Source organism: Mustela nivalis, assembly GCF_964662115.1.
Source record: "Mustela nivalis genome assembly, chromosome: 5".
Classification (NCBI taxonomy): domain Eukaryota; kingdom Metazoa; phylum Chordata; class Mammalia; order Carnivora; family Mustelidae; genus Mustela; species Mustela nivalis.
In genome coordinates this window covers 142,965,030-142,990,413 of record NC_139024.1, presented here as the reverse complement: position 1 = coordinate 142,990,413, position 25,384 = coordinate 142,965,030, and the positions used below count along the sequence as shown (strand labels likewise).

The following is a 25,384-nucleotide window of genomic DNA, read 5'->3' as shown; positions in this document are numbered from 1 at the left end:
GCCTGGTTTACCAAATTTTTACTATATTAAGAGCCCGAGTTATTGCTAGCTTCAGATAAAATGATTCCAGCCTGGATTAATCACAGCCAAGATAATTACAGAACAGTAGAGGTGCACTTCAAAAACCTGGAACCCTACCAAATGATTTGATACATTTCTCCAGTTGACATCTGATATTTTCTAATAATAGAGACACTGAATGGATATTTCCAAAAATAAAACAATTCGTCCTTATTTTTAGCTTGATTGTTCTCATTTTAGTTTATGGAAGAAACCTTACCCTTGTGTCAGAATCTATTTCGAGGGCTTCTTTCGTAAACTTCTGGGGTTGTTTTGACCAAAAAAAAAAAAAAAAGAAGAAGAATCTTATCTGCTCAATCCGTCTTAATTCTGTATTCTGCATGTAACAAAATCCTTTGAAATCTTTCAACGCTTAACTACCTCTGCCCCCTTCCAGAGATGGTGAGTGAAGACCAAGTTTATATACATTTGAGAAAGAAATGCTTTAAGATACAAAGTGATGTTGATAAAGCAGTGTGGGTTTCAATGTCAGGCAAAAATTCTTTGGGGGTTATCCGCCGTTTTATTATCTCTGCCTCTTGTTTCCTCAATTGTGAAGGTGGGGTGACATAATGTTGAGCTGATCTTTATTCATGGACACGGCTGTAATCGAGGTTTGGGTTCCAGCTTTCAATAATTTTCTCAATACAGTCTCAAATACCACGAACAGATTGTTGATGTCAAGCGCGGATGTGTTTTCACTTAGTCCTGACTCGTGCTGTCCACTCTGCCTATTGTAGTCAACGCGTCTGCTACGGAAATACCAAAGACCCTAATTTACAGATAGCCCGAACACATTGCTTCCCATCTCCGGGATACCCAAATTACAGTTTTTTCTTTGGTCTCTTTTGGACGCAAAAATGTCTAGGAAGACTTAATGTTTTGCTTTGACTCGGCAAGTTTTCCTGTCCAGATAATTTGTAGTGTGCATTCAGCCAGTTAAGGTGAAAACAAGAGTCTCTGACAATCATGCTGTTTTATTTATGAAAGGAATTGTTTGCTTAGTGAAGCTAACTCGTGGGAAAACCTTCATTAAATATGGTGGCTCTTCTGTCGATATGAGCATTCTATCAACACTGGGCACGGAAGTCATAGGACTAAAAATGTTCATCACAAGGAAGTTCTTTCTTTCTTTTTTATTTAATATTTTCTTATTTATTCCAGAGACAGAGAGAAAAACAGTGAGCACGAGTGGTGGGAAAGAGCAAAGGAAGAGCGGGAGAAGCAGGCTTTCTGCCAAGAAGAGAGCCCCATGCGGGGCTCGATCCCAGGACCTGGGGATCACGACCTGAGCCGAAGCCAGATGCTTAACTGACTGAGCCACCCAGGTGCCCCAGGAAGATATTTCTGTTGGAAGAAAATAGGTTGATTCTTTAATAAATTCTCAGTAGAACCCATCTGGGCCTTCTGCATCCTTTCTGAAAATGTCTTAGGCCAAAGCATTGTGGAAGAACGATCTAGTCGTGGGTTATGCAGGAAATAAGCAGTTTCCAAGGGGATCTCTCCAGGCATCTGAGGGTTACCTGAGTCCGGCAACTAGGTTGCTGTGGCCCTTTCCGGTCTGTTCTTATTAGCATCTGATCGTAATAATCTGTATTTAACCAGGTAAATGGCTTTGATTAAAAAGGAAAGAAAGAAAGAAAGAAAGAAAGAAAGAAAGAAAGAAAGAAAGAAAAGGCATTTTCTCTTTTCTTCCAATAAGAACGAATTATGAGAATAAAATGAGATTATAGATGTGAAAAATGGTTTGGGAGTAAAACATTATTACAAGGATTACCCACACAGGTTTTACACATTTCCTCCAAATACTTGTTTAAAAAAAAAAAAAAGTTGTACCTTAGTTTTGAAAATTTCATCCCTTCTCCTTCACCTTGCAAAAAGTCTCCAAGCTAAACAAGCTTCAGATAAGAAATCAAAAGATGGGGCGCCTGGGTGAGTGACTGCCTTGGGCTCGGGTTGTGATCCTGGAGTTCCGGGATCGAGTCCCGCATCGGGCTCCGGCTCCTTGGGGAGTCTGCTTCTCCTTCTGACCTTTTCCTCTCTCGTGCTCTCTCTCACTCATTCTCTCTCAAATAAATAAATAAAATCTTTAAAAAAAAATAAAAAAAGAAAAGAAAAGAAAAGAAAAATCACAAGGTGGGCCAAAGCTTAGAACTGTAACAGATGTGGCCAATGTCCGGTCCAGGATGCCAAACCAGTCTGGGTCCAGTAAGATCCTTGAATGACGGATCTGTACTGATGTCCCATGGAACGTTTCAGCCCACATTTAAGAGAAGACAGAAAGAGCCAATCTGTTTTCCAGAAGAAACTGGCACAGAGAGGTTACTCTAATGTGAGGTCTCATGGGCACATGGGGTCAGAACCAGGGAGAAGACCCAGATCTGACCCCTTCCCCATCAGTCCATACCACGGGGCTTCCAGAAGTCCTAAGTCTCTCAAACCTGCTGTTCCTTCAGCCCTACATCTCCCACGCATCTCCATCCCTCCTCCTGATTTCCACACCGAAGAGAACACCAGTGTCTTGTATCACAAGCTGGGCTCACCCACCAACACCAGCTCCCCCCGAAACAACGCAGAGGGAATGGGGGTGATGTCACTTTGTGAAGATCAGTTGGGTACCTTCTCTGGTTGCTCAAGTTGGGTCTCGATTTCTTTAAGACCCTGAGTGCACAGGCATGTTTGTCTCCGCCTGTGCTTTTAAGGTCAGAAACTCGGGAGCTGAGACGCCCAACAATTCCCTGTCTCTGCAGAACAATAAACAAAGCCGAGAAGCCCACTTGAAGCAGGATCTGAGGTGACGGATGACTTTGTGTACAGCTGACAGGCGAGTCACAACCGTCACCGGGGAATTGAATCGATGTTGGCTGCTGTGGCTTCCTCATCTTGTACGTATTTGGTTGGCAAAACGCAAGGAATTCGCTTGCTGAGCAAGTTTATCCATTCTTTTTTTCTAACCAGGCTCTTGTCTACTGAGGTATGTCTCTGAGAAATTCCCCCAGCGGACTGTTGCCAGAGCAGCACACGGTTCAGTGGGACAGTTTGAACCTGGAACGAATCCTCTCTCTAAAAATACACTGTGCACTGTGTGGAAAGAGGATCCGGCTCTGACTTGGAAATGGAGGTACCTGAACTTAACTACCACAACTGAGGGCAAAGTCTAGAAGGGCATGACCCTTCCAGTGCCCACATTACACGAGAGGACGAACGGGATGGAGTATTTGCTGAATACCCATTACATGCAACAGGAGATAGTGTCCCTGTTTACTGAGGAGAAAACTGAAGGTCACAGAAGGAAAATAACTTGGCCAAGTCCACACACTAAATGGCAGAGCAGAAATGTACAACCAAGTCTCATGCTACGACAAGGCGTTATGCTGGGGTATCCCCTTTGATCCAACAAGTTGACCAACTAAATAACTAAATATCACTAAAGCATTAACTTTTCAATGAAAAAAAAATATGTTAGGGGTTAGAGTAACAAATTTGAGAAAAATACGTAAATCCAGGTCCAGGTTAATGACTTACCAAAATCATACAGTTAATGTGATTTTTCTGATTTGCAAATAACCCCTGAACCTGATCTTAATGTTCTTTGGAAAGTTAAATTTGTTAGTGATAAGGCATAGCTCTTGATTTGTCTCAACTTTACTTTCCTCATGTGTGTTTTTGTCGGAAAAAAAAATGAACATTAGATGTATCTTACAGAATTGAGTCCAAAAGTACAGGCTCTGTGCGTAGGGAACGGCCCAGACGAAAGCAGGGAAAAATAAAATGGAGCCATTGCGCCATCTAGTGGTAAAACTCTTGCTCTGCAAGAAAACCACCCGATGGTGATTCCATATTGCAAATCAGTCCCCAGAAGTCTCTGAGCCTGAAAGATATTCGTAAAACTGGCCTAAAGAAAGTTGTCTGATAACAACAAGTAATGAGAAATGAATGGCAGTCAACAAGAACAATGGAACGGAAACGATTCTTCTGTCAAAATTCTTCTGGTAAGACTCCATTAGAAGCTGGAGGTGAACCCAAATTCTACTTCTTAAAGATCAGTGGCAGGTCCTGTTTTCCTTTCTCCTTGTACCCCGAAACGTTTAGTACTATTTCACTAATTGACACGGGCTCCATTTCAGCACATGGACGGCCCAGGTGCCTATCCAGGAAGTCTGAGCTCCTCTGCCTCCACGAGTCTCACTAGGTAGGACCCACGCTCCCTCACGGAGCTCAGTCTACCACCCGAACCTTTTCCCCCTGCTCTTGTTCTGCACCAGCGGCACTAAGTCTGAATTTGACATTTTTTCTCAATGCTCAGTAAATATCAAAATACCCAAGGATAGCTTACCCGTTAGAAAAACATTATAAAAGTATTACTTTAAGTGTCAAAGATAATAGAAGCAACATAGACTATGAGGGTTTTTTTTTTTTTTTTGAAGATTTTATTTATTCATTTGACAGACAGAGATCACAAGTAGGCAGAGAGGCAGGCAGAGAGAGAGAGAGGAGGAAGCAGGCTCCCCGGCGAGAAGAGAGTCCGATGCGGGGCTCGATCCCAGGACCCCGAGATCACAACCTGAGCTGAAGGCAGAGGCTTAACCCACTGAGCCACCTAGGTGCGTCAGGAAATGCTTTTTTAATCTCAAGATTTATGTTTTGCTCAAGAACTTTTTAAGACTTATAAAGGAGAAATATAATAATTTTATAATTATTATAGGTACCGAGGAAAAATTATTTCAGTTCAGTAATTAATATGTCCATGTACATGGAAAAAAAAAAAAACCTGTTTACTTCCGTTTTGCTTGTAGAGTTTTTACAGTTACCTAGCTTTTATTCCTGTGGGGTTTGTAACGATGACAGTGACTGGCTCTGTCAGTCCCAATCTCTTCTCAGGCAGAAGAATAGAGGAGTCTACCTGGGTATCCCGTACCAGCCCCCTGAAATCCCTAAGAAAAATTCCGAGTATTCATAAATTTGACAATACAAATCCCGAGTTGATCATTTTTCAAATCCCCGTGAGGCCATCTGGTCTTGGTCAAGAATGAGACTTTCTTCCTGCAGGTAGGAGCTCCCAGAATGCTCTGTGGAAGCCGACAGGGCTTGGCGGAGAAAACACACAGGTAAGAGAGTAAGAAAACCCCAGCACAGCGCTGTTAGCTGTGTGACCTTGAGAAGTTCTCACCTTCTCAGAACCTCCAATGCTTCATTTGCAAAGGATTACCTTTGCAAACCTTAGTAATCCACTTAATTTGAAGGATCACCGTGTTAAAGAATAAGGTGTCTAACAGATAATAAACACTCCAGAAGTGGCAGTCATTTATTAATAAAAGTGAGAGTGTGCCTTGTAAAACAATAATTCTTAGAAGAAGATGTTTATGTGGCCTATGACTAGTCCTGGGTAAAACAAGAAATTCAACCAAGTTTGTCTTTTGGACTTCTTACTTTTGCAGGACTACCTCCAAAATCCACATGTAAAACGGGCCGAGAAAACCTGACCGAAGGGTAAGAGAAAAAACATTCCAGTCCGCAGTGAATGAGTTGAGAAGCTGTCGTCAAGAGTCAAAACGCCCCATAAAGCTTTTAAAGACAGGTTTATTTATATATAAGTGCATGAAATTGAATACAGAAATTTTATTAAAATACTGTATATTACAAATTTTTAATCCAATAAATTCTGTGTAATGACGTTTAAGTGCTGGATTCGCTTTTAACAGTTGTCCTGTGTGTGTCAGTAAAGAGTTCACCCTGTATATTACAAAGAGGAGAGACACACGGACCTCAGAAATGGTCCTGTGATCAGACAGTAGATAGTAATTGTGCATCTTTTCTTTAAAGCAATGAATTGGAACCTAGATCTTGTGTTTGCAGACCAACTTTCTAGAGTCAAAAATAACTTGCATGTGTTTATTGCTGCCCTTTGAAGAAAATGAGTGGTGAAAAATAAAGAAAATAAAGACCAACATCCCTAAGGCTAACTTGATGCTTACCACAATTAAAATAAAGTTCACTGCAAAATTTGTGTTCTCCAGGAAATCAGGCTATATACACAATGAGGTTTGTACATGAATTGGGAAATAAAAAAATCGCTTATATAAAATTAAAAATCAATAGTATACAATATTTACAGCTCGTTAGGTATTATACATAAACATAGTTTTTAAAATAATCCTTCAAAATTAAACTGTATTATGTAAACATGCAGTACACATACTCATACAGTGTAGTTTATAGTCTTAACAGAAGGAGGGGATTGTGTTCACATAATATGGGGTAGTTCATCACATACGCCTTTGCTTTTGTGTGTGACCCCGCCTAACATTTATTCTTCCTGTCTTTAAACTTCACAGTACATTAAGTTTTTCTATAGTAAAAAGAAATCCCTGATGGTAAACATATTCCTAAAGGTTACATAAAGTTTCTGCCCTTTAATACTACGATATAAAACTAACACTGTCCACGCTAGAATTTCTAGTTTACGACAAAACTGAATTTTAAAATCCCACACTTCATTGTCTTGACTACATTTTTCTCCATTTCGAACTTCCTTGTAAAAAGAAAAAAAATTATAGACAAATACCACATCATGAAAATGTAAGGAAAGTAGTTGTCATTTGTCAGAGTCAATGGCAAAATGGCTGATTTTTATTCACCATAAGGAGTGAATTCAATAAAACCATCCCTAAATTCTAAATCTCCAGTAACAAGTATGCCAGTCCTGTATCCCGTCAAATTCACTCTGCAAAAGTATCTTAACTTCCAAGGCACTAAGGCATCATTTAGCTTTTAAAAACTGCTGCGTTTTACTAAATGACTCATCAGTGACCTGAGAGTTAACACAATTTGAAAGTGAATTTTTAATACCTAGCGGGTAAACTATATTTTGTTGCTATTTAAATCAAGCCATTGTTGTTGGTTCATTTGAAGTGGATCCCCTCGTCCTCAAATGTCTAGAGTCAGGGGTTAATACTTCATGGCAGAATCCTATAAATTTTAGTAAGTTATAGGACTGTAATGGAAAATACTGTGGAGTTTTATTTGTTCATCTAAAATGTGTACAGCTTACGTTTGTGTGTATTGAGGGTGGAAACTAAAAATTTCTCCACATAAATGCATCTGCTACCACAAACACCAAGAAAGGGTCAACAGTTAAGACAACCAACTCATCCAGTACTGAAAGTAAATCATTTTTAACTTCTTTTCAAACAAGGGCCTCTATTTCGCTCTCTATGGAGGAAACTTTAAAACATTCCTTCCCCCAAGATACTTAGTGATGATGTGCAAATATTTAAGTCTAAAAACAAGAGAGATTTCTCCTAATCAGTAGTACTGTCAAGTTAACATTCATTCGTACAGGGCTCTAAAACGAGAGATGGACTTTGGAAATTTTCAATATGAAATTAGGAGAAAAGGTATTACAGTTATGGTCATTATGGATGATGGTGCCTCGTTCTATATATTAGTGTTACACTGCTTTCCAGTTTCAGTTCCGTACCTAAATAGATTCCCAAAGAGGGGACAGTCACATTACCATTGAGGCCAGATTGAGAGGACGCAGAACATCATCCAAAAAATATGGAAGAGGTTCATGCTTTCTTGGCTTGCCTGGAACATTTATTTTTCAGTGAGATTATAACTGCATGACCCTAAGGTGTTAAGAGCCTTTTCTTCTAAACAGTGCTTCTGAGTCTATCAACAAACTGCACTTGGGTTTAACCTTTAACTTATGACATTGGTATGGAAGGAAGGGGGAGATTTTTAAGAAACTGGAAAATTCATTCTTGAAATTGACAAAGGGTCATTATGTAAGTCCAACGTATGCGCAATGAATGTAAGGAGGAGTCCTCTAACCTCCGGGGAGTGAGATACAGTTCAGAGCTCAGCTCATGCAGAAATGTGGGCGTTTCCATCGATTTAATCAAGTATTCACTGGTAAACCTCCACATTTACTGAAACATATTAAGTACTACTCCCCCAAACAAATTCGTAAATATATTTTTAGATAACTACCTTAGCAGCCTCCTTAAAAACACTGTACTGTCTACACTGAACAGAGATCGTTCTATGAGAAGAGCTAACCTATCAACACACACACACACACACACACACACACAGGGATTGCGAATGCTCCCTTGAGTCTCTCAAATGAACAGCAGACGTCCTCACACAGTGTAGTTTACAGACCTACCACCGGGGGCAGCTGTGTTCGCCCTGGCTTGCGGTGTTTCCCCTCCAGCTTCTTCCTGCCTAAAGGAAAAACTGCCCCCTGCTACAAAATGCTACCACAGTGTTTGAAACACCTTGTCATCTTTAATCGAATAATGTCCTTTTGCATGAAGAGTCTCCCCTCGAGTTAAGAGATTATGAGCCAACTGATCGGATCACTAGCCAACTTTCCGCACTGAGATTCTCACCCCTGACGATTAAAAACCACAACCATTTACACAGCGACCCAGCAGGTGGTTCCCAACTTCCCTGCCCCTTAGGTCGGCCAGAACTCCTTCGTGACCTTCTATGTTCTTCACATCTTACAAACAAGTAAGGACTCTGAAGAGATTCTGATTAAGACGTTCGAGAGAGGGGGGAAGAAAGGTAATAGAAGAGTGAAGTAGTTTGAGAATATTTCAGAAAATATCCTTCATGTCTTGTGACTTCATGAATTATAACCTGACATAAATCAAAAATAACAGAACCCCCTGCAGTTAGAAACAAGTAGGGCATAAGCACCTTTGGTCCGTGGGAGGAGGGGCACGGCAGGCACCGAAGCCCAGATCTATTTCCTACAGAACTGACCGGACACCTGAAGCCGGCGGCGCAGGGGGGGGGGGGGAGGGCACGGAGGACACCCTGTGCCATCCCCGAAACAAGGACAGTGAAGCCGCATGTGGTAGACATTCAGTGGACGTAGGCTGAATGATCCAAGGGAAGCACAGCAGGCTAAGACAAAGACCGGCCAAGGAGGGGGAGTGTCAGTGCTGACTACTCTCACCCTTTTTCTAGTTGAACTAGCAATAAACCAACGAATTTAATCCTGCTCGTCCTGGCCATCTCCACCCCCTCCAACTCCCAGAAGTGGTCCTGCAGAATCTGCTCATTTTCAAAATAAAGAGCTGGAGAGGAGGTAAAGGAAGCAAGATTATGAGACATTTTTTTTCGTTTCCTTCTTAAAATAGATGTAGGGGAACATGTGGAAATGGAAGAAAATAGATGAATTTTACAAAACAACATATTCAGTTGGTGTTAAAAATGTAACTGAAACCATCCTAATGATTCCCTTGGTCACCTACTGCCAAATAGTTCCGGCTGTGCATTCAAAGAGAGACAGGTCCTGGGTTCGAGGTGAGGCAGAGGGCTACAGTCTAGCCTTCTGTCCACACTGTCAGAGCAATGGTATCTCACTTTCAGAAAGTCCATTCAGTGGATAAACTGGGAAAACTAGAATCTGGGGGCAGCGGGAAGGGGGACCAGGACTTAAACTCTCAAACAGAATCGGGAAGTAAAATGCCCCAGCTTTTTAGGGTTTACATTTACCTTGCTAGCTCTTGGTGGACTCAAGGGCAGGGACCCCCCCTCCCTCCTTGTATTTACTATAGAAATACTCAGGACGGAACCTGGAAAGCCACAGAGCCATGCATACCAGACGGAATTAGCTGGTGAGGAAGTGCCGCATGGCATGGGCACAGCAACATGGCAGAGCCCTCTGTGTCTTAATTAGTCCATCTTTAAAGGCGTTTTCAACACTCTTTAACTTACCCCATTCCTTATATCACAGATGCGTGATATACGGGGCAGCTCATTTCCTTACTTCTCACTTAAAGTACAAACAAACAAAACCCTTATGCTTTTTTGGGCTGTGCAAATATACGTTGCAAATACTAAGAAAGTACCCCAGGTAACAGACTAAGACTGCTTAGTATACAGTAAGATGTAAAGTAAGAGTGATTAAGCTGTGGGCATTGAATACAGCCACCATTTAGAAATGTCCTTATTCTAGGCAACCAGTGGAGTCCTCCCATGGGGCCACCTGCACTGCCTTCATTTAAAAGTTCTGCATTATTTGTAGCTTCAGTGGGCCCCCCTGATCGATTCTGATCTATGGACAGTTCTAACCAGTATGTTAAGTATAATTAGTTTGGAGATGTTGGCATAGGTCTCTTCTTTGGGGAACTGATTTCACCATCAGTAGTATTTTAGTAAACTTTTTTTAAATTTTTTTAAATAAAGGAGTATAAACTCTAAAAGATTTCCCCCTTCCTTCCTGCATTTATCACAAAGAAAGTTTACTGCTAAATCATATATAAATTTTAACCCAAATACATCAATAAGGGCTTTTTGTCATATCACAAACGAGGGTCTCCAGCACTAATAACCCAAGAAAAACTTCTCCAAATTAAAAAATCTCAAATATCCTTGCTTATTTAAAAGATCACTCAACTGAACAAATATATAAAATTCTCTACTAGAACGGGAAAGTGTTCACTGAACAAAAGCTTTCCAATTAGACTATATTCATATGTAGCAGCTTTACATATATGTATATAATGATATATATGTGTGTGTGAATATATAACATTAAGCATTTGTTGTCTCTGTAGGAAAACCACTGATTTAAAAAAAAAAATCTCGGCACAGGAAGAGCTATTAAGACAATTTCATCAACTCACACGATTCAACTGCATTTGAAAATATCAAGAGAGTGACATCTGCACAAAATCCCAATGGAAAGAACTGAAAACAGCAAAGAAACCAGCAATTCTCCAAAGGTTAAGAGCTCACACACAGACACAATTCATAATGTAAAGCAACCTGATGGAGAGAGCTGCAGGACACTCCATAGACTAATTAAGAACCACCTAATTATACTTCCATTCGAGAGTAAAAACAGGAGTTAGAATCTCTTTGGTCCACACACGGATGGATTTAATGTGTCTGCGTTATTTTCTGGCTAATTTTGGATTCTAAACCATGTGCTCGTATTCCCTTACCAAGGTAACTTTCTTACATGAAACAACCAAATGTTCAAAGAAATATTCCTATCGTCGATCTGAAACAATGTGAACATGTGATTGGTAACTCCTCTCAAAGAATATGAACACTTGAAATGACCAATAGAAGAGCCAAAGTAAAGGAAGAACACAATTCAAGTCTGAAAGAAAAGGAGAAATCAAATTGACTTGGAAAATTTATGCCTAAATTTAATTTGGGAAAGCATCAGGAGCATAAAGAACACATGAAAATAATTTTTAGGCTTGTACATGATAAAAAGAATCAATTTTAAGGTTTACTTCAAAGATCTCTAGGGATGCATAGTTGCTTATTGGTTTAAAAAAAAAAAAAAAAACAGATTTCTAAGCCACAGCATTAGTAAACCCCCAAGACTGGCTTCCATACTGGTAAAAGTATCACCTCCCCAACTCCCTATTGTGAAGTCTTTGAAAGATCTTCTGCTTTTTGGTGGAAAAGAAGTGGTGTGGGTAATGAGGGTCTTAAATTTGAATGGGACCTAATAGAAATGCACTTTTTAGCAAATCGGGGTATAAAACAGTGAGGCTAGAGTATGCAGATTGTTTTTTGGATTGCCCTTAACTTCACATTTTCTGCAGTGGGTTTCTGAGTTAGCACATTTATCAGAGGACCTGGAATTTAAAACAGTCAGATGGAGACAAATTCAACCAGGTTCTGTCCCCCTTACTCCTTGCACTCTTAAAAACAACTCCATCTTGCCAAAACCTCTTAAAATGTTGTATTACTAAGTACTTTTTCATTCTATTAAATGTCGTCGCTGATTCTAGGAAACTTAATAGTGCAAATCGAGAACTGAACGACAGAACGGCTCTAATATATGTTCAGTACTGTATTGATATGCTGAGATTAAGTGCCAAATTTTTAAATTACTTATATTCCCCAATTTTTACTTAGCAAAATTATGTTACCACATGCCCAATGTAAGATAGTTTATTACTCTTCTTATATAACTTGTCACTTATCTACAAATGAGGCTCTTTGTTTTCACAGCCTAATTTAGGCCACTCTTTAAATATAGGTAATACTCCAGAATGCAAGATCCTTTATGTTTTGTCAAAAATCAAGATATATGCAACAAGTAATATAATCCCACCGAGATACGAGTTATAAAGATGTTTTCTCCATGAGATACATGGCAAAAACTTTCTTTAGAAGGGTCAAAGAATGCAACATGCATTTCAGCCTTCTTTTCTTACAAAGTTTATAAGAAAATTTTCAAATTATATTTTTATGACACACAAACTACAGTCAATGTGTGTGACCCATAGTTTTTGAATTCATATCAATAGAATAGTTACGTAGGAGGGAAACTATTAAAAGAGTGTTTGTTATTTAAGTGAGTGGGAAGGATGCACCCTATGGGTCTACTTTGAGTCCTTACAAGAGTTTAGCTAGTTTTCCATTAAGTATTATTTTCCACATAAATTAAATAACAATAATGCCTAAACATATTAAAGCCCTAAATCCCAGAAACGTTCAACATTAAAAACCAAAAAGTTCGCCGCATACTAAAGGATTCGGTGTTCAGCACTCACACGGGATTTAGCGTCACGAAAGAAAAATCTCACTACGTTACCTGAATTCATGTCAAATGTGGTTCACAGCACTCATCTACATCTACACTTGCAAATTGTCACATGATCAATGTTTTTAAAAAAAAAGAGAGAGAGAGAGAGAGAGAGAAGAGTTTGGCACATATATCAATTCCTCAAAACGTCCCCGTAACTCAACACAACACTGTTAAAGAACGATAAGTCAACACCAGTGTTAACCTGATTGGCAGCTGAACAAGGTGCTTCTGCTCACGGCTTCCAGGATGCGCCTGGCCTGGGACGGAGGCACGTTAAGGTGCGGTGCGGTAGTGCAATCACTTGGACACCAGAGGGCGATCTTCGCACACAGCTCAAGGCCTTCTGCAGCGACCTGCTCCTTCCACGCTCTCCTTGCTCAATTTCATCCCCGCTCCTTCACAACGCCGTGTTCTGAGAATCTGTACATCTGTTTCCTTCTGTGAAGTTAGACATTCCCACCGACAGCTCAGAGTGTGGCGAGGATCCTTGAGAAGGAGATGATTAATGTCAATACAGTCTGTCCCACGCCCCACACCAGCGCCTCCAGGGGGGCCATGTTCTTCCCTGCCACTCGGTAGATGCCCGCGACGGCTGCGCCTGGGTGACAAGGGGCAGAGAAAGACAAGAACACGTTCATTCCCTTCCTGACACCCTGCGCCGTGGGCACGTCAGATCGTCCTCCATCTCTGCACACCAGAGTCAGTCACCTACACGCTCCTGTTCTAACCTGTCCACGGAGGTTTCCGTGGGATCCGTGAAAGTCATCCTTGACCACATGGCTTCCAGGAAAAACAGGATTTCTATTCAGCAGCAAAATACGTATTTACAACACACGCTGTTTACTTGACACTAAGCAAGTTCATAAACATGAGTAATCTGTTACTGTAACCTCTCACCTGGGTGTTGAACTGGCCAATCACTATTTTTATAAACATACAACTCAATATACTGATAATCACAAATGAAAATAAAGAAAACTGCACAGTTTAATGCAGTTCCTAAATTACTCAAGAAATTTTTTAAAAAATTCTTAAATGTGATATGAAGTATTAAAGAATTGACAGCTACATCTCAGAATCTACCATATAGTTCTTATTTTGTAATAAAGCATACAACCATAAAGTTATTTAGAGACTAGTATCATGACATCTAATAAAAATGGAAGATGAACCTGACGTCTGTTCTGGAAAAATGTTTAAATCGTGCACACTTCCAAGAATGCGGGAATCCTAGAGTTCCAGGAGTCTCAGAGCCCGTCTGATTCAACACTTCACCTTATTAATATACTACATATAATGAAACATTTAATTTAGAGTATGCCTTCTAAGCATTTAATTTAGAGTAAGTAGAGTATTTAATTTAGAGATTGAGATGGCCTTCAAACTTTCCCCTAGGGAAAAAAAAAATGATCTATCCTAGAATGGCCAAACAAAATGCAAGACCAGAAGTAAATGATTCAGAGATACTGACACGACAGTTCTTTGAGATAGAAATCTGTTCCTAAAAAATTAGCTAAGAATGAACTCTGTCATTCTCTTAAAATTCCCCAAACAAAAATAACTATATTCCTTTAAAGAGATATAAACTGGGAAGAGAAGTTACTGATCTGAGCCAAGGACTTCATATGTGCATTTTTTAAGAAGGAAATTAAAATGTACTCCCTTTTTACTACGTGTTATATATCTTGATAGCAACTTTACAAATACTATCTTTACAAACACTATCTTGTTTAAATATCATCCCAGGCCAGAATATTACCACCTAATGTAAAGATGAAAAACAGAGGTTCAGAGAGGTTAAATGACCAGCCCAAGGAAGTACAGTGAGGACAAGAGCAGGAATTTCAATAACAGTTAATCTGGCTATAAATCTCCAAATCATTCTATCATTTTACATATGTACTAAGTAAAAAAGAAAATAAGGAATTCAGAAAATCATAAAGTCTGATAAACATCTCAACATTAAATAAAACTAGTGGCACTAACATTTACCTCATCAAGTAATAAGCTTCACTAGAGTAACTGGTGACGTCCTCAAATTTTAGAATTAGAGAACATTCTTTAAAAAATGTTAAAGATTTTTAAAAAATGGGTGCCTAAGGGGCTAAGCATCTGACTCTTGATTTTGCCTCAGGCCGTGATCTCAGGGTCCTGGGATTGAACCTGCACGGAGCTCCTTCTGCCGCTTCCTCCCTGATGCACTCTCTCTCTCTCCCTAAAATAATAGATCTTTGAAAAAGAAAAAAATATTTTAAAGATTTTATGCTTTCTCTGTTATCAAAAATAATATTAAAATAAACCTGAAGAAATACTATTTTTCTGTGGATTTACCCTAGATTTCCACGACTCTCTTCAATTTGGCCTCCATATCTCTAGCACTAAGTTTTCAAAAATGATCCAAGAAGTGAAAATCTAAGCACTTACTAGCTCAGGCTTCCTAGGAAATGGGAAGCAAATGCATCAAGTCAAACATCTCACTCTCATGTGAGGTGAAGAGCACGGGTTTTGAAGCCAGACTTGTGGACCAAACTCCGAAATCCACTAGCTAGCAGACATGCTACACGGGGTGGTCCCTCAACTTCTCTGTGCCTCATTTCCTCAACTGTAAAATGGGCGAGCATGAAGATAAAGAGTGACTGGTCCTAGCATGCACTCAGCTTTGGCTAATGGTTGTCATAGGAGAAAATGAAAAAGGTATTCCCAGTGACTTAGCATTCGGTAAATGATGTTGGAACAACTAGCAGCCACTGGAAGGAGAAAATCTAAATCGCTCCTTCACAACACTCCCCAGAATATATTTCATATGAGTTAAAGAATATTAAAGTTAAAATATTAAGTTAAAATATTAAAAACAATCTTAAAATATTAAAATATTAAAAACAATCTTATAAATGTAAACTTTAAAACAGAAGAGAATGTATCTATGACCTTAGGAAAAAGAAGAGAGCTTAAAACTATATAAAAAAGAGAAAAACCCTAAAAGGACAGACTAGAAAAATACTTGACTCATACCCACAGCACAGACACACACATACACACAAACACACACAGGATAACCAAGGCAGTACATTTTGTAGTAGCAAAAACAAACACAAACAAACACCACAAAATCAAAAGCAAGGACCCAAAATCCTTCAGTCTGGAGTGGGTAAACTAGATCAAGCCCACACGATGAAACCCATACAATTTCAAAAGAAAAATAAAAAAACTTATGAACTGATATGAACAGAACCTAAGACATATCATTTTTGCAACAAAGAAAATGAAACCTGAAACTGTATCTATTCTCTATGAGTACATGCATCTGTATGCTGGTGTGCCTGTATGTAAACGTTTATACATGTAAATATGAATAAATGTAATATTCATATAGACATACAATCTGGGGGGATAAAAGCCAAACTAAAAATAGGGATTACAACTGAGAAGAGCGCTAGTTTGGGAGTGCTAGTCCAAAGAGACCTTTGCCTCATCCATAATGTTTTGCGTTTTACAAGGAGAATATGCAGTCATTTATTACTTACGAAATTAAAACTCATTTTAAAAATCTAAATTTCCACGCCAGCTTGCCTATACTTCTCTATAAGTCTAAGAAACTTTCATCCTCAAGGTCAGAATACCTTTTAATCCTATTTTCCAAACTAAAATATTTGTAGGTAATGACAAAGTTCACTGAATTCTTAATATCAAATAATAAGGAATAAATTACACTTTAAGCTAGGTAGCACATCTTACAGAATAAGAAAAATTGTGTACATGTTCAATGTCAAGTGTTTTCTATGTAACTAAAAGAGGCGGTGCTTATATTTATTATTTCTGTGCCTCTGAAGTTCAGGGTAGGTTCCTTTGGCTGGAGGGAGAGGGCCCAAGAAAACACATTTGGGGCATCTCCGTAGGGGGTTAGATTTTAACTGGAGGTCAGAAACCATGGAAACATACCCGAAGAGACAAAGGGAGAAGGGGATTAAAAAAAAAAAGATTTAGGAATAGAAAATGAGTACTGAGAACCTTTCCACTCTACTGGCATCTCCTTTCCCAAACAAGCTGACTCCTTTACTAAGTATTTGGCTGCTCTGGTGATTAAAATGGATTTCACGGTGGAAGGCCTTGCTGTTCGAGGAAAAACAAACAAAGCTACTAAATAAACTATTCTTCTTTAAAATCTTTCAAGGAACACAGGACAAGCTCTTCAAGCCTATGTAGTGTTATACAGAAAATAAACCACCATTTTCTTTCCAGTGGATAATCAGTCAGGAAACAATTCGGAAGTTACAACTTTCCTCCAGAAGAAGCAGGTTTACAGAAATCCCCACTGTGTTGTAGGATTCCACACCCAGACGCACTGGTCAGAAGAGTGCACCAGTGATTCTCAATCTAAAAGATCTACAAGAAAACAATTTTAGATGCCTAATAAATGAATTTGGAAACATTGCTATTGAATATGAAGTAGCTATGAAAGAGTATTTATAAAAACATACGTTGGGGGGTGCCTGGGTGGCTCAGTCGATTATGTGTCTGACTCTTCGTCTCAAGCTCTGGTCATGACCTTAGGGTTGTGACCTCAGGGTGGAGCCTGTTGGGGTTCTCTCTCCCTCTGCCCCTCCCCCACTCTCTCTCAAATATATAAGTCTTTGAAGTGTGTGTGTGTAGATTATAAAATAACAAATTCCCAATACCATCATCCAACTGAAGAGAAGAACGTCACTATCTCCTCTGAAATTCCCATGTACTCTGCTCAGTTTATGTCCCATTCCCTCCTTGAATTTGTTTTTTATCATTCCCTCGCTTTTTGTCAGCTTTACCACCTTCTTGTATCCTAAAAACATATATTATTTGGTTTTGTAAAATAAATTAATTTTATGTAAATTGACGCAGTTAAGTATTCCAGAATTGGGGCTCAATATCATAGGTCTGAAAGCTACCCACGTTGGGGTGTGTAGCTATAATTCATGCATTTTCACTATTGCATAGAATTCTAAGCATGAATATACCACAATTTGTTCACTCTACTGCCAGTAAATTTGTTTCCAATCCTTAACAATGACAAACACTGATTCTGTGAAGATCCTTGTGCGTGACCCCTGGCCCACGTACACTGTCAAAAATTTCTCTTCAATACACGAGTAAAAGTAGAATTGCTTAGCCTTGTATTTTTTTTTAAAGATTTTATTTTATTTTATTGACAGACAGAAATCACAAGTAGGCAGAGAGGCAGGCAGAGAGAGAGAGGGAAGCAGGCTCCCCACTGAGCAGAGAGCCCGATGCGGGGCTCGATCCCAGGACCCTGGGATCATGACCTGAGCAGAAGGCAGAGGCTTTAACCCACTGAGCCACCCAGATGCCCCTGCTTAGCCTTATATGATAGGCATTTTCAACTTCAGTAAGGAATGCCAAACTATCTTCCAAAGTAGTCGTACCAATTTATATTTCAGTTACTTCCTATCTTCAGAAGCAGTTGGTATCTATTTTTTAAATTTTTGTCAATCTGATAAGAGATGTCATCTCTGTGATAAATTTGCATTTCCCCAATAATTAATGTGACTAAACTTTTCTTCACATATTAGAGGCCAGGAGGGTTTTCTACTTTTACTAAATGCTTGTCAAATTTTCCATCCTTTTTTCTATTGAGTTTTCTTCTTCTTATTTGATTCATAGGGTTTTTAAAATATAGTTTGGATATTAATCCTTTTATATTTATATATATTCACAAATGTCGTCCCTCCAATTCTTGCTTTAGTTTTCACTATCTCTACAGTGTATTCTGCTACACACTAGCCAGATGAAAGACCACAAATATTATGGTCTTTATTTTTTTGGTGAAGTACAAGGCTAAGTTATGCAAGAATAAAGAAGACCCAAGCAGAAGAGGATGCTTGAAATAAATGGTGCATGTCTGGAACTGCCCCTACCAACCATGGCAGAAAGAATCACTTAGAAATTAGGAAAAGGCTCCTGAGGACCTAGGGACTAGCTAACTCTTGCATAGTAAAGATGAAGTGCGGAAAGCAATACTGCTGAGTTGACATGAGAGTTAGTGAAAGACATGAACCTACAAGGTCAAGAGAGACTAGAAGAGCCACCAGCAGAAGAAAGATGTCAATATACAGTGACACACCAAAGAAAGTGACCTGACTTGCCCTCCGAATTTCCTGAGAGAAAGTAAACGTGACGGCTAACACAGGTTTGGTTTTAACAGTGTTGGTTCCACCAGCCTGTGTGGTCCAACGAGGGGCTGGCGAGCTGCGGTTCACAGGTCCATCCTGCATACCACATCACACGGACGTGGCGCAGGAGTGAAGAGTGGTTTTTACATTTTTAAAAGATTTTTTAAAAATCAAAAGAAAAACACTTCATGATACATGAAAGTTATACAAAACTTAAATTTCAATTCCCATAAATAGCGTTTTATTGGCACACAGCCATAGTCATGTCTGATCCTGAATTATTTTTGCATTCCTAGGGTAACACTCAAAAGGTAAATGAGCCTATACTTTTCTGCTCCTACACAGTCTTTATTTTGCTTAACAAGATTACTTTGGCCTCAGCAAATGAGCTGTGCAAGGCTTTTACTCTTTCCATTTCCTCAAAAATTTGGATAAAATAGGAACTCAACTGTCCCTTCAAAATATTGGTAGAACTCATTTGACCCTGGAATTCCTTTGTGTGTGTGTGTGGGGGGGGGGTCTTCAGCATTTCAATTGTTTAAATATACTTACTGTCCTAATCTCATTTAGTTTCTTTTTATACCAATTTTGACATTTTATACTTAGGAATATATCCCTGTTTGCAAAACTGTTATTTTTATAATTCTTTATTCTATCTCTACCATTGGGTCTCTACTTATTTATTCTATTTTGTTCTATACTTTATTTTTCTGCCTTAACTTTTTTTTAAATCAGTTTACCAGTGATTATTCATCTTAGTATCTTTCCAAAGAAAGATACAGGAATGCCAAATCCCTGTATCTTTGGAAAGATACTAAGATACTGTTTTGCTTTATCTTTGATAGACTCCACTCAGAAAATTGAACAGCGTTTCTCTATACCAATGAAACTAACTAATGTCACTGAAAGATACCATGCACAGCAACCATGATGTAAGAGTTTAAGAACTAACCAAAAACATGCAACCCTCTTGTTGAGAAAGACATTTTTAAACTCTAACGAAAGACACAGAGGGTGATCCGAATACATGGAAATCTAATACATGTTCTTGGGTAGAATAGTTTACTATGCCAGGTCTTCTCAAGTTAACCTCTCCATTAAATTAAATCCCAATAAACATTATACAGTTATACTTTTTGAGAAATTGAGTAGACATATTCTAAAATCTATGTGAAAGAATAAAAGTCCTTAAACAGCCTTGTTAACTTAAGAAAGAAATGAGAGGGATCCAGCCTGATCAGGTATCAAGAAATACCACAAAACCACAGGAGAAAAAAAAAAAAAAAAAGTGACCTTGCTGCAAGAACACATAAAAAGACTGACAGATCAGAACAGGGTTCGGAGACAGATCCTCGTGCTTGAGCATAATACACAGACAAGGTGAATCAATGAGGAAATGATGGGTATTTTTAATGGATGGTGTGGTCAAACCCAACTTATTATGTGGGAAGAAAAATAAATACACCTGGAATCCTATCTAATACCAAATACAAAGTTAGACTCTAAACCAGGCAAGTCAGGAATTTATGAAATTATTCCTGACTGCCAAATCCCTGTATTTGTAAGGTTTTATTAGAAAAAGCCATGCCTATTCATTTACATACTTTTGTATCTGCTTTCACACTACAGTGGCAGAGCCAAAGAGCTCTGACAGAGACCACCGGGCTTTCAAAGTTTACATACTCCCTTTAAGAAAAGGTTGGCTGACTCCTGTTCTGTAGGTATTGAAGACCTCAGTACTAAAGGTAAAACAATAAAATTAACCTTAGAAAATATATCAGCATATCTTTTGACCTTGGTGGGGGGAAGAAGTTCTTAAGGCAAAAAACTCTTTAAGCTGATAACACAGAAATTCAAGCTTTCGGCTCAATAGATCATAGAATCATAGAATAGATCAACTACCATCATAGATGATGGTAACTGATAAAAGATGGAAAAGTTATTTGCAAATTCCAAAACCAACAAGAGACCAATACCTCTAGTGTATAAGAAACCCCTATAATTTAATGAGAAGGAAGCAAGAACCCCAAAAGAAGCAATTTGCAGAAAAAGAAATCTAAATATATAATAAGCATAAGAAGAGATGTTCAAGCTCTATAGTGATCAGAGAAATGCAAATTAACCCAACAAACAGATGTGTCATTTTATACCTTCAGATTTGCTAAAATTAGTCAGCTGTATAATGTTGGCTGATGGCAATATACAGACACCTGGTTTCTCCCAAGTTTGTTATTAACCATCAATACCAACTAAAATGAAAAATCACTGTCTTGGAAATAAAACCTAAGGAGGAGCAAAATATAACAGAGATGTGTCTATATTCAATCAGTATCTTATTCAGAAGAGATCAGAGGCAATCATTTGCAGACTTGAATACACAGTTGTGAGAATACGGACAATCACAAATTGCATTAAGAAAATAAATATAGCTAAAATAGTTTCATTTTGGCTAGTTTTCTTAATTCAAGTGTCTGTAGGTCAAAAGACTAGCCAGAAGAAATTTAAATGCTTTATTGGAAACCTGGATACACATTTTTACTTGAAATTATGTCAGACTTCTCTTTTTAAGGATTTAAAATATAACACAGCAGTTTCTAAAATCACTGGCATATTTTATTCTTGGCTGAACTGAAACTAGGCAATAAACATACAAATGCATCATTAGAGATACACTAAAGGAGAGTGACATTTCTCCTGATCTCTGAGCTTTTACGGTAATTTATGCCAATAGATGCACAGATCTGCACGCGGCTCACAACTCTTAAGCACAATGTTCCTTCTTCCCAACTCTGTTCGTGGGTTCGCAATCACAGCAGTGGCGCCCACCAAAAACACTGCAGTCCCTTCCAAGCCTCTGTGTATGCCACCACAGTGAGTAAAACTAATTTGGGTTGATTCCTCGTGCCATAGTCCTTAGCCGTCACGTCCAAGCACAGCTACAACTCTCGTTCAGATCCCCGCCTCAAGTTCAGATCACAGGTGAGGTCTCTTACTTCCCCTTCCTTTCCGTTTCTCCTTTCTTCCCTCCCGTTTCCTCCTTTCTTACCCCTGTACCTCCTCCCCTACTGAACCCATCCCTCCGACCAGCATTTTCTGAGGATCTGTTAGGATCCCGGCACTGTTTTATTGCTAGGAAGGCAGCAGTGGTGAAGAGAGACGAAGCCCCTGCCCCTTCTGAGTTGCCTCCTGGTTCTTTATGTATAACTATATTCAGCTATTACATTTTTCCATCGGACTGCTTTGTCCCTTGCCAACCCCATTCAAAATGATCTTACTTGTTTTCCATGGCCTGCAGGAAAAAAGCCCAAATTTTCTGGCTCGCCTTCCACGGCCCTCTAGGATCTGGTTCCACTGTCTTTCCAGCTGAATCTCTAGCTTCACTCTGCATGTCCTGTGCTTCGGCTAAACCTGAGCGCTCGCCCTACACCCCAGCTATGGCAGAACGGACACGGTACCGCACGATCGGGTTACAGGCTGCCTGCGGCAACAACCGAAACCCAATACAGAGTAACACAGAAAAACCGAACGGTGAGGGAAGAAAGGATGAAGAAACAGATGACGACATGGAAATCTAATACATGTTCTTGGGGGGAACAGTTTACTATACCAGTTCCCTCCAAATTAACCTCTCCATTCCCTTAAATCCCAGTACAAATCATAGTTACACTTTGTCCCACAGCTGTTTATGAATGTCCTATTAGTGCCACAGGACAGACACTGGGACGTGGGAACAGGAAGGTATGCAAATCCCTCTGGGAAAAGGTGACTGCCTCCCACAAAAGGAGGCCTTTGAACTAGAGAAGAAAAGGACTGACTCTTATCTGTGGGGCTAAAAACCAACCAGAAAGGAAGATGTACTTCCTGTGCAGCAGTGAGCTGCCCAGACACCAGGGAGCAGGTCCCAAGTGCAGGGCCATGTAAGCTGCTATGATGCCCTGGCGATGGCAGAAGTCCCCAGCAGCCCAGAGAAGCAGCAGCCCCTGCAGGCAGAGCTGCATCAAGGAAGCAGCCATGGCACCCTCTGGTCTCAACAGGACATCTAAGCCCCGGCTCTACCAGCACAGCAGGAACTGGGACCGCCTCTCTGAACCCCAGGCAGAGGCGGGGCCCCGCTCTAGCGTCAAGGAAAGGCAGAGAGAAGGCTGCCGAGGGCCACTGGGCACTTCAGGCAGCACAGGAGGAGCTGATCAGGGCTCGAGGACACTCGCACGCGGCCGATCCCCACTAGGTCAGAGATTTGTGTCGTAACAAATTGTATTTAAGAAGAAAGTGCGGTTTTACCTTGTAGTCCTCGGCAGATCACATCGAGGACCTCCGGGCTCTATTTTCACTTTTTTAATGACAATGACCACTGTCAAATCGGTGTGCCGGTCTCTCTCCCTGACTAGATCGGAGTTCCTTTAAAGCAAAAACTAAGTCCACTAGAAAATAAACCTCCCCCTGAACTTCTGTGCCCCTTGTCAATTTTCACAAGTTGTTTTGATGCCACAGAACCTGGCATAGCAAGTCCTCACAGAGAAGTACTAAAACTCTCCATTCCATGAGCCCATGAACGGATCTTTTCCTCCAGGTGAAGTGTAATCAATGCTGAAAATACCCTCTGTGGGAGAGGACATGAACGCCCCCTTCATCGTAAGAATAAAGGGCATGCACGGTCAGGTCCTTAGGCAAAGCAAAACCCGCTTACTAGTAATCATCGCGCCGGTGACAGAAGCCAGAAATCCGACGCTGACGGCGATGAGGGAGATCACTCTCCCCTGCCTGTGTCTCTGCAGCATCACAAACATCAACACGCCCGCAGCACCGTGGACAAACAGGGACGAGAAGAGAGCCCACAGGAAGATCCAGTACCACATCTCTGAAAAGAAGAGCAGAGGGTTAATAGTTCTGCTGGAAACAACCTAGACAACCCGGGTTACTGAACAGGGGCGCACCCAGGGTTTGGAGGAAGGGTAAATGAGAGAACGGATAGAAAAGTGCCCAGTACTGTGCCTCACACATAGCAACACTAACTCAACATTAACGATGATCATCATCACTGATGCTCGAGGGGGGAACAGTTCAGCCTTCAAAACATTAAGGCGAGGACGCTCTGACTGGCTCCGTCTCCATCATACAGCTATAACCCATCCATGTGTCTAGAGAGTCCCTAACATATTTGCAAATCTCGTGCAATAAATTTATTAACTGCTGTTTGAGATAGGATTTTCTATTTTCTACACCAAATAACAGTGTTGACATTTTTGAAATCTACCTCTTAATTCAAATTGTTCCAGAAATCAACAATTTCATCTTTTATGATTTTAGGCATTTCAGGCAATTCCCCTCTTGGATCCCAACTTTATATTCTAAGGCATCACTCAGAATGGGTTGTTTTTTTTTTTTTTAATTTCTTTGTCTCGCATAATTTTAATAGTCCTTACCCAGACCTTTCCAAGCTCCATCGTTCCTTCCTCAGAGTGTCCTTAATTACTGTTCACTGTGGTTTAGGCTACGGTCGATGAGCACACCTTCCATTCTGTCTCTCTTGTGCTCGTTCCCTTTCCTTCTGGCTTCCTGCACCCTCCCAGTCAACCCACGCAGCTCCAAGAGGCTTGGCCAGGTCCTTGCACTGACTCCATCTCCCCGCCCAAGCCCGTGGTGAGGTATGTCAGGGGAGACAACTGATCCCAGCTGAGCCGCTCTTTCCCTTCCTCTGGGAATTCTGGACTGGGTCCAAGGGAGCACCTCGGTCTTTGGGTGGCTGAGGGATCTCTGAAGGGCCATTTCTTCATCACATGATGAGAGCCTTGGGACAAGACGAAAGAAAACTATACCCAACAAAGGGAAGAGACAACCAAATCCCTCATTCCAGTGATTCCTATGGCCTGCCACATCACCACCCTTAGTTTCCACATAACACCCTAGTTTCCTTGTCATAAAATCCCTTTTTATGTAAACAAGTTGTGTGACTTAGAGCTGGAAGAGCTGACACCAGAACGCTGGGATGTCACCTTGAGGATCATCCTTGGTAAGCCAACATGCCGTAATGCAAGTATCGATCTACACTAGCGTTCTCTCTCATTGACCTCAAGAAAGGTCAATGAAACAGTCATGAAACAGAAAGAACAAAAATGGATGAATAAGAACAGATTTATCAGGTATATGCTGTTGGTGGGAATGTAGAATGGTGCCGCTGCCAAAGAGAAGTAGAGTAGTTCCTCAAGAACTTGGAAAAAGAACTACCATGCGATCCAGCAATTCCGCTTCTGTGTATAGAGCCAAAGAATTAAAGGCAGCATCCCAAAGAGTGATCTGCACACCCGTGTTCAGAGCAGCATTATTCACAGCAGCCAAGAAACGGAAGCAGCTCGGGTGTCCACCAACGGGGATGGCACATACAATGGAATAGTAGTCAGCTTCAAAAGGGAAAGAAACCTTGGGACATGCCACGACAGAGCTCAAGCTTGAGGACGTCGTACTGAGTAAAGTCAGCCAGTCACAGAAAACTACACATACTGTGTGATTCCATTCACATGAGGTAGATCCAAAGCAGTGTGGTTCAGAGAAGCAGAATGATGACTGCCCGAGGCTTGGGGAG

The 25,384-nt window shown here is 40.2% G+C and overlaps 1 protein-coding gene across 2 annotated transcripts in view; it reads right to left on the bottom strand.

Annotated features, from left to right (window-relative positions):
- Positions 1–5,622: 5,622 nt before the first annotated feature.
- Positions 5,623–25,384, bottom strand: part of TMEM170B (transmembrane protein 170B) — a 35,042-nt gene continuing 15,280 nt past the window's right edge. Inside the window, exons 2-3 of one of the 2 annotated variants that reach the window (XM_082730389.1) lie at positions 23,492–23,662; positions 5,623–13,238 (exon numbers count right to left, since the gene is read on the bottom strand). In XM_082730389.1, the coding sequence (XP_082586515.1) occupies positions 13,108–13,238; positions 23,492–23,662 (302 nt within the window). In that variant the 3' untranslated portion in view covers positions 5,623–13,107. The remainder of the gene's footprint in view (positions 13,239–23,491; positions 23,663–25,384) is intronic. The other variant, XM_082730390.1, reaches the window with a different exon arrangement.